Below are 14544 nucleotides of genomic sequence, written 5' to 3'. Positions count from 1 at the left end.
GGGGGATGCGATACCGTCAGACCGGATGGAATTTGCCTTGCGAAGCTCAAAAAAATAACACATTTAACCCTCGTATTATGTTAAGGGTCAATTTGACCCATTGGGTCAAATTGGTGAAATGGGTCAAATTGACCCTTAACATAATATGAGGCAACGGCGGCGCCTATTTGCAGAAAATCGTGACCCGGTTACTCGAAATAATCCACCGGCCTTCTTGTGAGCGGTTTCGCGTAAATGTTCGGGGAGGCCGGGAGGGGGGGGGGGGGCTTTCACATTTCCTTGTGAAATTATTCTCAACACGCTCTGCGGATCCTTCCCAATAACTGGGACAGTTTCTATATACATGAAAAAAAAGCAAAAAAAGGAATACAAGCAGCCGATGTTTTATTCATATTTATTCAACAGTGAAACGAAAACAATTTAAATCCGAGAGGCTGCGGCGCGAAGTTGCGAAGTAAGTCGAACAATTAAAATTCCTTCCTCAAAATTGTAATTAAGAAAACGGCGCGCGGGAAGCTTTCATGGATCGTTTTGAAAAACTGGGCCAACAGCCCTGATGTGAGCGGCTTACATGTGCATTTCCTGCGTGAGGAAAACACACGGCCGGTATTTAATATGTGTTATTTCATTTGGACGGGAAATAATCTGAGAGGTCGCATCGCTAATTAAAGAATAAATAGTTTAATAAATGACATCACATGAGGATATAAGCCGGGAACAATGACGCTGTGTTGAAAAGGAGGAAAAAGAAACCCTCCTCGAGTCCAATCTAAATGTTTTGGCTGTATTTGTCCTCCTATTATGGATATCAGATGTTTGCCTCAGACTTAAATGCAAAGGGCGACTTTTGCGGCGATCAAAGACCACAAAACCCAATTTCAGAACCTCACGGGCGACGTGTCCTCGTCCCCGTGACCGATATGTCCTAAATTTGGCTCCAGATCTTGTTTGAGACGTCTGCTTGATAAGGTTTGGATGTTGCTGAGGGAAGGGGGAGGGTGGCTATCATTTTTCTTATTCTGTGTTTTTTTTTTTTTTTTTTCCGTGCTTTGTCTCCCTTTCTTTTAGTACGGTGTCTCTTGGTGTCTGTTTTTACTAAGTGGTTTTTGATTCACTATAACTATCTTTTTATCTCTGTAACCTGAGCATCATTAGTGGCCTCTGCTCAGGGTCAAGGCACGATCAGCCGCCAGTCTTATCTGGCACTGTGGGCATATTGTGCATTCTCCCTGCAAAATATATAATACGAAACAAATACAATTACGTAGGTGATTCATGTCTCGTGTATATTTGCTTTACTTTCATTTTCTTTTTTCCTAGAATATATTTTTGCATGAATGCACAAGGCAAGATAAGATGATCGTAAATCACTAAATATCTCTTTCTGCCATTCTATAATGGGATCTGTTCACATAACCGCACAAACAAAAAATGAGAAAATAAATACAATTATTTCTGTCAGTTTGTTTTTAGGCAGATGCTGTAAAATAAAGTAGTTCATTGATCCATTCATTCATTCATCCATCCATTGTCCCAAAGCACATAAAGACATCCCTACCAGACGTTCTTGGCTGATCGTAGTACCTCGCGCCAGGTCGATGTAGCCTGACCACCTCGAACAGGACTTGTATTCAAGGTATCCTTCATTCAGTCATGGATACAAGTTCAGTATGATGGGTTGGAGTTTGAACATGTATGTTCAACTCCAAACTGAGAGTTTCACTCAGTGAATGAGTCTATCAGAGGGACAGCACATGTTAGATGTTTTGGAGAGAAGGTCAGAGAGGCTGGACTGAGATGGTTGGGTCATGGACAGAGGAGAGATAGTGAGTATATTGGCAGACGGATGCTGGAATTGGAGCTACCAGGCAAAAGGTCTTGTGGGAGACAAAAGAGAAGATTTATTGACGTAGTGAGAGAAGATATGAAGGTAGTTGGTGTGAGAGAGGAGGATACAGAGAATAGGGTTAGATGGAGAGGGTTGATTCGCTGTGGCGACCCCTGAAGGGGAAAACCATAGGAAAAGAAGACTTTGTCACGGGGGTGCAGGACATGTATGACTGAGACAAAGCGGTCATACAAAGAAGAAGAAGAAGACTCTCTGGCTTCACTCTTTCTTCCCCACAACTGGCAACCACAGCACCCTCATCAGAAACCCACTTGGGTCTCATTCGTGAACAAGTTCCTCAAGTGAAGCTGTCAGTCCCTTCCAATCCAAATGAGGCAATCTACCTTTGCCTCTGACTTGAAGGTGCTGTCTCATCCCAACTCCTTCACACTCTGACGTTAACCATCCCACTACCTGCCGAGGGTCAAGAAGCCAATACAATTACAGTACAATTGGATGTGAAAAGCAGGGAAGCAATGGTCAGGTTTCCATGCTGGACTCTTCACATATCTGTGACTAAATATCTTACCCGTGAAGACCACCAATAGAGTGCATGACAAAGGGTAGCCCTGGCAGAGGCCAATACCCGTTTTGAAACGTCTTTGGCATTGTGTCGAGAATGCAGACATGGCTCGTGCAGCACTTTCCAATGGAACAAATTGCGTGTAAAATGACATTAAGACCCTACTCTTGTAGGACTTGCCACAGAATACCCCATGGGCTACAGTCATACACCTTTTACAAGTGCAGAAAACTCACAAAGGTAGGATGAGCATGCTCCCATTCACCTTCCAGGATCCCTTCAAGAGTTGGGAGAAGGTCCACTGTACCATGACCTGGATGGCGTCCACACTGTTCCTTCTATATCAAAGGTCCAACACCTTTTTGCTCTCCAATATGGTACCTTGGTGTAAGCTTTCCGTGGGTGGCTTACCCCTGTTTCAGGGACACATCCTCAAGGCCCTCTTTACAAAAACGTAGAACCCCATCCCTATTGGCAACTCCTGAGGCCCTCTCCTCGAGGTGCGCCAGCCAAAAACAACGCCACCATGTCGAGGTCCTTCAATCATTTATTGACAAATATCATCCACAGGAGGTGGGAATATGCGTAAAGGCCAGCCAGAGTCTTCTCGTTCTGCTTCCTCCACAGCGGGCATATCATTTGGGTTCAAGAAATGCTCCAGAAATGCTCTTCACGGTGCCTAACAGGTCAACAGGTTTCCCCCACTCTCACAGTAAACGGCTCAGACCAAGACTGACACTCCTAAAGAAAAAGAAGAAGAAGAAAGGCCTTTATTTGTTACATAAAGGACTTTCTTCTTCTTCTTTTTCCAGAACTTCCTCAAGGCCGACCAAAAGTCCTTTTCTTTGTTTCTCCAAACTAGTCCCATACCGATGTCCACAAACAGGTTCTCGAGTTGCTGCGCACAACTCACACCAATTATCTCGTGACCACAGCTCTGGTAAGCCACCTCCACAACGGAGCCTCTGAACGTGGACCATTTAAATTCCATGTCCCCAAACTCCCCCCGAAATGTGGGAGCGACTTCCCTCGGGGGAATGGCTCTGCCTCCAAATGTTCCCGATTTGCACGAACCCAACTGATTGGGTTTCAAGGAGTTTGTCCAGCAGACCTCTCTGGCATCTGATCCATCTCATGGAGTCCATGAGATGCAGCTGCAGATACGACGGTACGACAATTAAGTCGTTCATTGATTTTTGAGCCATTTTTGGGTATGCTTACAAACAGCCTTGTGCTACATCCAACCCGTACCTTACAAAAAGACTCAGGCCCTATCCTCCAATTTCCCCCCTCTGTTGTTAACCATATGAGCATTGAAGTCTCCAAGGAGATCTATGGAGTCACCACATTGGTGCCTTGTCCAGGGGGACTATGCTACCTCTAAACCTTTGCAACCCCCCCAAAAAAGAAGCCTCTTCGGGAAGTTTGTTCTTGCTGAACATGGGGGAGTCTCAACTATTTCTAGCTGTTGCTGCTCCTCCTCTCGCACCAGCCCTGTTTCCTACCACAGACAGAACATTCCACACCCTAAGGACCAATTTGCCACACCAGTGGCCGGCATGCTCAGGTCTCCAACTCCGTCTTCCAACTGAAATGCCTTGTATGCGACCCAGCGGTGACAAGCAAGTCCTGGCTCTTCCAAATTCTGGGTAAAGTGGCTTGCTTTCTCCTCGTGTCACTTATCGGCTTTTTATCTGGACATGCAACAATTGGCTTAGGAGACCCCACAAGGGGACGATCTCTCTAAGAACACATAAGGAAGCAACTGATCGATCATAACTAAGAGGATATGGAGGTTCCACATTCCACGTCGCATCTCACAGGTTTGATATGTGACTCCTTTTTCCTTCCCAGCACTCGATGAAGAGATCCATCTTTCAGAAAGCCAATGCTTAGCTGTCACTTATTGATTACTTCCTTGAAACTTCCACTTTCCGTCTCTGTTTTTTTTTTTTTTTTTTTTCTCATACCACAGCCAAATCTATTGAAAATACAGATGCTCGCATAAAGTATGTTCTTACATTTCACAACCAAGGATGGAAAAAATAACAATTCAAATGATGTGTCTTCATCCGCAGCAATTAACTGGCAAGTTAAAGGAAACAAAAATATAGATATTCATATAGATATATATTCAAGACAAAAAAAAAAAAACAACAGCAAATTAACAGTCAGTGTCAAGGCCGTGCACATTTGCATCCATCTTAGTCCAAAATAATTGGATTTTCCAGAAAAACATGACTGGATGAGACTCACAGTTAATTTAAAATAACATAAATGTAATATGTGCTCCCCCCCTTGGATTCCCATCTAATGCCCATCGCCGCAGAAAATGACTGGTATCTAACTCTGCTGCATGTCTGCGCCTCCTATTGTGTGACAGAGGGATCCCCCACCTCCCCAATCTAAAGACACACACACACACACACACACACACACACACACACACACACACACTAGCTTTCCCTTGAATGACATTTCAGGAGGAAACACATTTGTACCGCAGCGCGTACAGTAGCTATACCTCCTCCCCTCCTGCACACACACACACACACACACACACACACACACCGTCCCCACCCCCATCTAATTTACCAGCAGATGCATGTGAGGGTCTTGCATGTGGTTGTGCGTGTGAGTCTGTGTGTGTGTGTGTTGGGGGGGTGTAACGCTACATGCTTCTCACATGACTGCACTGCATATTATTGTAAGTCAGCATGGCAACCAATGGGGATTCGCCGCGGGAGTGACGTAAAGGGGGCGGATATGTATGTGTGTGAGTGTGTGTGTGAGTGTGTGTGTGTGTGCACTGGAGGAGGAGGAGAAGCCCCCCTCCTGCAGGCAGTAGCCTCTCTCTCTTTCTCCCTCTCTCACTCACTCACTCACCCGTGTGTGTGTATGCGTGTGTGTGTGTGTGTGTGTGCCCGAGCACGCATGCGCGTGTGTGTGTGCGTGTGTGTGCAGCTCAACTCTGCAATCACTGAATGAATTCCGATTCCCGGCCACGTAAGAAGCACATCGGCACCGCGGGAGAGAGAGGATGTCCTGCTGAATCAAGGGATAGGCCTGGGAAAGTCGGCCGGCCGTCCCTTCCTCCTTCCTTCCAGACTCCAGAAGCTTTATATTTTTTGTTTGTTTGCCTTTTTTTTGTTTGTTTTTGCAGCAGACAACACTCAACCCTTGACGGCACGCTTCTTCCATTGGAGTAGACCGACACAGAGAGGACGTCGACTCCCGCAACACAAAGAGCTGCAACCGTTTTTTTTTTTCCTTGTTCTCCAGTTTTTCGGAGGTGTTTTCTCCTTATTTAGTAGATGACAACCGCCGTGCACGGACATGAACCCGGGGAGCGAGGCCGTGCACTGACCTGGTACTAGTTAGCCCACAAAGCTAACTAGTTAGCTCTGCACCTGCTAGCCATCTTCTTCTTCTTCTTCTCCTTCTTCTTCCCCGCTTCTCCTGTCGATATTAGCGGGATTTCACAACAAGCTCGAGAATTCCCGGCTTCGTTGTTTGAGAGGAGAAAAAAAAGGAAAAACGAACAGGAGAATTCCCGTGTTTTCCCATTTTTTTTTTCCTTCCTCATTTTTGTTTCCGTTTTACGAAACGTGCCATTAAACTGTTAACCCGGCGAAATAAGCTAGCAAAGCGTCCGTCGCCTGTTCACCGTTCCTGCTAGCAGGTCCGTTAGCTTTTCCGTTAAACGGTCGGTAATTATCGCTAATATTATTATTAATATTATTATTTTATATCTCTCTATAAATAGCCCGGGGGGGAACAAAGCGGGTAAATGAAAAGTTAAACTGCCATAAAAGGAGCCGTTCTTCGATTTGGACACCGGTGCACAGTCTTGCCTGTTGATAAAGAGTTGCATCGCTTTTTTTTTTTTTTCTAATCTAACAAACCAAAAAAAAAAAAGAACTGAAACAGGACGATTTGTGATTTTTTTTTTCCAATTTTTTTTTTTTTTTTTTTTTTTTGCACCGCAATAACCTTCAAAGTGGTTCCTTAAGTGCTGAGGAAAAGGAGGAAAGGGTCCCCCCGGTTCTGTGGAGTTCACACGCCATTCCTCATGAACATACAGAGGTCAAATCCAATTAACATTTCACGTTATGGGAGATCGCGACACAAATCGCACGATTTCGAAGAATTGTCTTGCTTGAGGACGACAGAGTCCCACCAGAGCTTCAGCCCGAACCTCGGGTCCCCCAGCCCGCCGGAGACCCCGGACTCGTCGCACTGTATCTCCCGCATCGGGGACTACCTTTTGTTGGAGCCGCTGGAGGGAGACCACGTTTTCAGAGCCGCCCACCTGCACAGCGGGGAAGAGCTCGTCTGTAAGGTCAGTGCAAGCAAAAAAAAAATGCACAAATTTCAAGTTTGCATGCAAAATTAAACCCTCTTGGGGTTGTTTTAAATCCACCCTGCTCAACCCCCCCCCCCCCCCCCCCCCCCCAAAAAAAATGAAATAATTGCTCGAATTGCAAACCTGGCAGAGGAGCCCTCATGGAAAAAGTGAATGGGCCGAGCTGCAGAGGTTTTTTTTTTTTTTTTTTTTTCTGGATTGCATGATGTAACGTTGACAAAGGAGCGGGTAACCACGCACACTCTGCGTGGCTTGTGATTTCTTTCGCAGAGTTGTGTTGCAACGCTTTTTTTGCATCCCGACGCGCACGAAGCTTCTCGGGCATCCTCCGAAAGGAGCTTTCGCGAGTTCGACCCGCTGCCGTGATAGCGGCTCCCACTTTGACCCCCCTCTGACCGCGAGGAATAAACCGCTATTCCCATAAGATCAAGGACAGCCCGGTGGCCCTTCTTTTCCAGTTATAGCCCATATTATTGACTTCCACATATATTATTGATTATAAGGGCAGCAGGGGTTGTCCCTTAGGTGCGTTCCAGCTTTAAGTAGGCTTAAGTGGCTTGATTAATGGACACAATAGTTAACATGCACCACTGGACTCGTATAAGACACGGCATAACCAATAACAGGTACCTTTTTTTGGCTCGAGATCATATCCCACCGTGGCAATAACACATTTACAGAGGTTGGCGAGACCTGTGAGCCGTTTCACCTCATCTCCCTCCTTTCAGCAGAGCAATCAATCAGGCCTCGGCTTCTGGGATTGATCATTTCTGCCAAACTGGAAGCCTGGAATCACAACTTGAGACCTCAAGAGTGGTCGGGTGTATTTGAATTGACTGTGCGCAGAGGAGCCCTCGCACCTGAACTGTTTGTGCTGAAAGTCAATTGGGGGTGGAGGTGTGTGTGTGTGTGTGTGTGTGTGTGTGTCGGGGGGGGGGTGTTACTATGGAAACAAAAGACACCGCAACCCGGGGCTGCAGTAGAATGTGTTCACGAAGTCGATGCTTTCCCCATTGTGCCGCCGTGCTCTCTCGTCTGCCAAAAAAAAAAAAAAAAAAAAAGAGTTTGTGGCACAAGAATGCGGTGGATCACACACGTTCTTCTCTTTTGCGAGGCGGTGTTCAATCGTGCCTCCGCAGCGGGGAGATAAATTCAGATTTCGGCATGTTCCTCACCCGCAGGTTCTGGCCCCGGGGATGAAAACATAAATATCTCTCATTTTTATGACCGCAGGTTTTTGAGATTGGCCGGTACCAGGAGTCACTGGCAGCCTACTTCGCCCTGGGCCAGCACCAGCATATTAACCAGATCCTGGAGATACTGCTCGGGGAGACGAGAGCTTATGTTTTCTTTGAGAGAAGCTATGGCGACATGCACTCTTTTGTCCGGACCTGCAAGAAGTTGCGGGAGGACGAAGCTGCCAGACTCTTCTATCAGATAGCCTCGGCTGTGGCACATTGCCACGACAACGGACTAGTCCTCCGCGACCTGAAACTGAGGAAGTTTGTCTTCAAAAACGAGGACAGGTGAGTGCCGGAGAGGCCGCCGTTCGTGGCGCCCGCTTTTGTCTACTCATGTCGTTTGTGATTTTACAGCAGGGCTGAGCTGTATCCATGTCATGTCAGCTTGAATAAGCATAGTGTAAGCCGAGACAGCCAGACCAACATAACCCCCCTCCCCCAAGACGGTATGCAGGATGTCTACCTTAGCTTTGCACAGGCTTGGCTAGTATACACAGACATGGTTTTGTGCATTTATATATTTGGCATCACCGAATAGTCTTGACACCCCAGTATAAAAAAGAAAAAGTACATGTCAACATGCTTCATAACCGCCATAAACCTCTCACTTTTCCCTCATCCATTGTATTTAAAGAGAAATAATTATGGAAATGATGTGAATATCAGGGAAAAGTGGTTGTCTTTTTTAAGAAAAACTGCAAATGTCACCGGCTTCAAGTGATTCCCAGAACTTTCGGGCAAAACTCTGCCGCTTAAATACCCAAACAGGAGCATGGAAGCGGTCCGTTTGGAATTTAGATCCAGAAAAGCGTCGTTTTAGTTTACTCGCTATGTTGATTACATTTACCGTAATCACACGAGCCTTGTGTCCTCACGTACGAAGGAGTACGACGGCTCAAAGTCAAAGTAGCAAAGGAACTGAATTGTAGTTCTCAAAATGTGTGAAGGTTTCTGAAGGATTTACCGCTGGGTCGGCAAATGAGATCGCATTGCTTTTATCTCGATGCCGTCCAAAAATGCGAGTGTGCCTTTCACGTATAAATATCTCCACGCTCACAATGTCCAGCGGAGTAGATGCCATCCTAGAACTCCAGGCCAGAGCTGAAACCGAGGAGCAGCTACGGCGGCAACCAAGCGCTGCCGCTTACTGACCCCTGGTGGCTGCTTGTCAGAGCTGCGCTCGGCAAAAATTCAGGCGTCGGTTGCCACGGGAACGCTTTCTGTCCCGAGATATCGGCTTTACGTTTCCACGGTCCGAAGATTCAGCACTTTCACTGTTTGAAAACCCTTAAAGTTCATCGCCGGGGGCGAAAACGGTCGTCCGTTCCCAGGGAAAGTTTCTCACGTCTAGGTTTGATCTAAACCCTCAGGCTTTACATCCGTCAGGAAAGCTCCGGAAAGCTTCACGTGCCACACCAGGTTGCCCAGGGATTCACCCGCCATCCCAAAACAAATGACTTTTTTTGGGTGGGTCGGTTTTTAAGAGTCCGCTCGGTGAAGTTGAGCCACGAACAAGAATTCAGAGCAGATTTAACAATCGAAACCAGCGCTAGGCAACGTGGAAAAAGTGAATATCACAATTCTCAAAAGCCTTTTTTTTTTTTTTTTTTTTCTAATGTTTGGAAAATTACAAGCAGGGAAAATATTGATTTTTACCCTCTGAGCATAATCAGGGATATCTTTATTAAAATGTTAAAGCTGTTCATCTCAAAGTAGCTTTCAAATTTACCAAGAGGGCACTGCTGATCTGACCATTAAAACACAGGTTTTAATTGTTCTGTCCTCAATTCTGCCTTTTCCAGAATTATCATGGCATTTTTCAAAGCACTGATCACTTTCAGGATAGTCCTTGAAGATACTTCCTAGTTTATTTTTTTTCTGGGAAAACGGTATGAATAGTATACAAAGATATTTCGCAGAATGTGCAATTTAAAAAAAAAAAAAGAATCATGGTTTGATGTCACGGTGAGAGAATAGCTAATATACATCAGGAGCTGAGGATCGTGGATTCATACAGGGGGCGGCGAGGCCGAGCGATACCCGAGCCGGTCGGATTCCTGGGCAGAAATGCGTCACGCCGCCGTTAGCTTTTGTCCAAACAGCGGCCTGTTTAAAGAGCGGGGGTCAAAGGTCACTCTCAAGGGGGAATCTGACACAACAGTTTCTCAAAGGCCTGCTGATCTCCTCATCGCCGCGCCAAACTCCTCCCGGAGCTTCCGCGCACCTTATATCTCCCCGGCTTATATAAAGATGTGTTACCATATCAAAGAGCGCGGGATTAGTCTTAAGCCTCCTTAAGTTTAATTGCAGCTTTGCGCCCGTCTCCAGGTGAGCTGGCAGCCCATCTCCGTTTAAACCCGGAACAATGAGCGTTTGTCTCCGTAACAATACGACCCTCGCGATTTTGAAAGCGCGAAAACCCCTCGGCAGCATGTGAATGAAGGCAAACGGCCGAGAGTGACAATGATGGAGTGAGCGAAAGCGCGCGGATGTGTAAGCGCACGCCGCGGACGGCCGCGATACATCAAGCACTTAAATCGCCGCTTCCTGTTTGCTCGCCGCTCGTACATCACGCCCCGTGCACGTCACCCGGTCATGGGAAAAATTCCTTCCCCACCCCCCCGAGGTTCTACGGCGACACTGTTTTCGGGAGTCGCCGCTTCCTCTCGACGGCGGCGGGGAGAGGAATCGCAAGTGCGTCGCTGTATTTTGGCTCGAAGGAATAAAGAAAACAAAAAGCCCGGCGGTCGTTTTGTCCCTGAACTGAACAGAAGTGAAGACGATCGCGAGCGAGCTCTTTCTGAACCGCGGCGGTCTTTCTTGTGGGAAAGAGTGAGAATGTCAAACCTAAGCCGCGAGCGTCCCGCGCTCCGCTTCCCCTCATATCCAGCGGATCTCGGGTGTATTTTGCGCTCTGCTATCCCGCTGCGTCTGAACCGATTTGGCATCGCGTGGAATCGCAACTTCATGATATTTAGGTGGTCATGATCAGTGTGGCAGAATGGTGATTGCTACTGGTGCTGAGTGGGTATAACTCAGTCGTTTTAACGGGAAGAATCGGGATCTTTCACTCCACTGACTGCCATTCTCGTTCCCCTCCAGGAGCCTGGTGAAGCTGGAGAGCCTGGAGGACACGTACATCCTGGACGGCCACGACGACTCCCTGTCGGACAAGCACGGCTGCCCGGCCTACGTCAGCCCCGAGATCCTCAACGCCAACGGCAGCTACTCGGGGAAGGCGGCTGACGTGTGGAGCCTCGGCGTGATGCTCTACACCATCCTGGTGGGGCGCTACCCTTTCCACGACGTGGAGCCCGGCTCTCTGTTTACCAAAATCCGCAGGGGCCACTTCAACATCCCCGAGACGCTCACGCCAAAGGCCAAGTGCCTGATCCGCTCCGTCCTGCGCCGCGAGCCGGCAGAGCGCCTCACCTCCCGGGAGATCCTGGAGCACCCGTGGTTCGCCTCCTCCGGCGCCGCGGGAGGCGCCGCCGCCGCCGCGCACAGTCGGAGCGAACGGGAGCAGGAGCAGATGGTGCCAGAGGTGAACATGGAGGAGGAGCTGGAGCAGTTCTTTAGCTGAGCGAACGCCAAGCACAAACGGACGACTCCGCCGCGGCCGGCTCGCCAAAACCAGTAGTGTAGAGATTATTGGTGGACATTCGTCACTCATAATAAAAGGTGTTTCCATCATGTATTCTTTCGCCACCATTTCACGGGAGACCTTCCAGCCCGGCCCGACAAAGCGGCGTCTTACATGTCACCTGGTGTTGCAGCTCCCGTTCGGGGGGCGGGGCGGGGTGGGGCCGGGGAACGCCGCCGCCGCCGCCGCCGCCGCCAGGAATGCAAGTTGCAAACAATGTAGCAAATGTACTTTTTTTTTTTGTTTTTTTCTCTCGGATGGGTTTGGTTTGACGTGGTGCTCAGTAGACACATTCACCATTAATGACACTATGGGAAGCATGAAGGGACAAATGGACACAGGAAACCAAGGAGAACAACCCAGAAGGAACGTTAAAAACTGCAACACCGACCCTTTTTCTTTAAAGGTTGTTTTCACCCCAGCTTTAGTTGGTACCAAATTCCAACCACGGTGGCCGGATCCGACCCGGAGGTCCAGCCGCTGACAGCGGTGACCGTTTCTCACCCGGTACCATTTTTGGCCACGACAGATAAGCTTCTACTATGTTTGTTTATTATCTTTTCTTTAAATCTCCTCAACATGTTGGACCTCGTCAGCTCCTCGATGCTTAAGTTTTGCTTCTGTTTGTCGTTATGCAATAACTCCTTTTTACACCCTCGGCTCCGTTTAACCCGTTCGATTTCCGTCTCCTCGGTCGGCCTTTTTCCGCCACGCTTTTCGTTTCTCTTCCTGTTTATTTGAGTGAGAGAAAACGAACATAGAAGCTATTCCAGTCCTCTGTTACCGCTGCTCTGATATCACTCCCTCGAGCTCAATCTTCAGACCCGTTTCCTTGGTAACCCTGCCGACATTGCATCGTGCACTTGATGTGTTTTGGTGAATGGAAAAACATTTTTTTTTTTTTTTTTTTTTTTTTCCACCTATTGAAATTAGTTTCCTATTTAAATTCATTCATTCTCGTCGGAACGAGAACGCAACACTTATTTAAATTGTAACAGCGATATATAAAAAAAAAAAATCTATATCTATATATATATATATATATATGGATATAAAGAAGTATAGATATATATTTAAAAGTACATTGCAGGGTTTTTCCTTTATTCAGAGATTCCTTTTTCATGTATGACGTAGGCAATATCTTGACACGGGACAGGCGGCGGAGCAGGAGGCGCCTGTCCGACGTTTTTAAAAAAGAACACGGTGTCTTCTGTGCCAGTATTCCCGCGCTCGGCAGCGCCACGCCGCCCAGTCTCCCTCGCATTCAGACATCTTGAGATACATTTTTGAATAAAAATTAAAACAAAAAAAAACCTTTCAAGCGATATATTCATCGATTACTATCCCGTTGAGACACTCGCTCTGGGACCTCCTTTTTTTTCAATATATATATATATTTTTTTTTCTTTTTGACTTCCCCCTGCATAAGTTCTGTTCAGAAGTCATGGGTACCGTTCGACACGTTTTCCGCCATATGTCAATGTTACTTGAATTTGTTTTTTTTTTTCACTTTCGGACCTTTTTGTCATTGGCATGTACCCCGATGAATGCTATAGCTTGCCTAGCAAGGGGGGTGGGGGAGGGGGGGCTCCTCCTGATTTTTTTTTTTTTTTGTTTGTTTTTTTAAGAAAAGTAAGAAAAAAACTCGATTTGCTACTTTCTACGTTTCTTTCCACTTCAAATCTTTTTTTTTTTTTGTTTTTTGTTTCGTAGATTGAGCTTCCTCATTTAAGTTGGTGCTGATTTGGTGCTAATGTTTAGTCCCTTTTTTTTCCATTTTTTTTTTTTTTTTCTGTTTCACGGACGGGGGTGGTGCATGGTGGGATATCTGCCTCAGATGTTCTGATTGTATCGTTAAAAAAAAAAAAATTCTAGTGTTTTTGTCCAAATTTATTCAGTAAATAAATGGTGAACTGCTTGCTGTGGCCGCAGTTGTTCGTTGTCGCGACATTGATATTTCGTTTCACATTCTAACGTTTCTCCACCGCTGGCTAAACAAACATTTTGCTAATGCTGTTTTTTGCATTTGAAGCTATTAATACTAGATCCTACTACAACATCCAGGTCAATGAAACTGGTGTATTTCAGTTTAAACTTGTTACCACACAAGAATATCATCCAGTTAATTGTCTTCTCTCCCAAAAATCTAGGCTATGAGCTGCAAATGATATTTGTAGAGGAGCTGAACATGCATCGCGTTAATAGCGCTTTACAAAATCCCAATATTTCTCCATGTTGTCTCAAAGTTTGCCTATCAGTTTAACAGAATCTTCCATTTTAATCGGCAAGAGATTTCAAAAAGCTGTGGATTTAAAGGGAAAAAAAAATTAGTTTCCCCTGCTGTCCGCCCAAACAAACCCGTCACCAACCTGAACTCGACTGGTATTTTGCAGGTTCTCGCCAGACGTCCACTTTTGCAATTTCATCTATGAATACAGTGGAACCCTCACTTTTACGGGAGTTACGTTCCAAAACCCCTGTGAAAAGTGAATTTCCGCCAGGTAGAAACGTGATAATTTTGATATTTTAACCCTCAACGAACCTAAAATAAATATGAATATAAATAGAAGAACAACAATAGAACAACAACAACGACATCATCAGGGATAATAATGGACAACACAAAGGAACAGTAAGGGTTAAAAATACACAACCAGAGCTAAACGACAATATAAATAGAGTGACAATAGCAATGAATAAAATAGATGGTGCATATTTTGCAGGGCTTTTGCGGCGTTTGTCATAACGTGAGATGGATCTCTTTGATTTCTTCCTCTTCTTGTTGCTTCTCTTCCTCTTCCTCGGCGTGATGACCTCATCATCTCGGTGAGGTCCTCGTCCATCAATACCTGCCAGGAAAGGAGATCTCGTATTTTACTTATT

General features: G+C 46.3%; 1 protein-coding gene across 1 annotated transcript; it reads left to right on the top strand.

The window, feature by feature from the left end:
• The first annotated feature begins 5416 nt into the window (after positions 1-5416).
• trib2 (tribbles pseudokinase 2) lies at positions 5417-13578 on the top strand. Its single transcript, XM_086167260.1, has 3 exons — positions 5417-6753; positions 8011-8303; positions 11121-13578. The coding sequence occupies exons 1-3, from the start codon at positions 6484-6486 to the stop codon at positions 11599-11601; spliced, it is 1044 nt and encodes a 347-aa protein (XP_086023386.1). The 5' UTR covers positions 5417-6483; the 3' UTR covers positions 11602-13578.
• Positions 13579-14544: the final 966 nt, after the last annotated feature.

The sequence above is a fragment of the Fistularia commersonii genome, chromosome 20 (assembly GCF_037954325.1).
Source record: "Fistularia commersonii isolate RoL2024-O1a breed Wild chromosome 20, RoL_Fcom_v1.0, whole genome shotgun sequence".
Taxonomy (NCBI): Eukaryota; Metazoa; Chordata; class Actinopteri; order Syngnathiformes; family Fistulariidae; genus Fistularia; species Fistularia commersonii.
This window is presented reverse-complemented; position numbering and strand designations above follow the sequence as displayed.

Excerpts from the sequence above, each read along its gene's own strand:
- trib2 (XM_086167260.1), top strand. The coding sequence starts at position 6,484 with ATGAACATACAGAGGTCAAATCCAATTAACATTTCACGTTATGGGAGA. Across the intron at positions 6,754-8,010 it reads GGGAAGAGCTCGTCTGTAAG|GTTTTTGAGATTGGCCGGTA; the intron begins GTCAGTGCAAGC and ends TTATGACCGCAG. Across the intron at positions 8,304-11,120 it reads GTCTTCAAAAACGAGGACAG|GAGCCTGGTGAAGCTGGAGA; the intron begins GTGAGTGCCGGA and ends GTTCCCCTCCAG.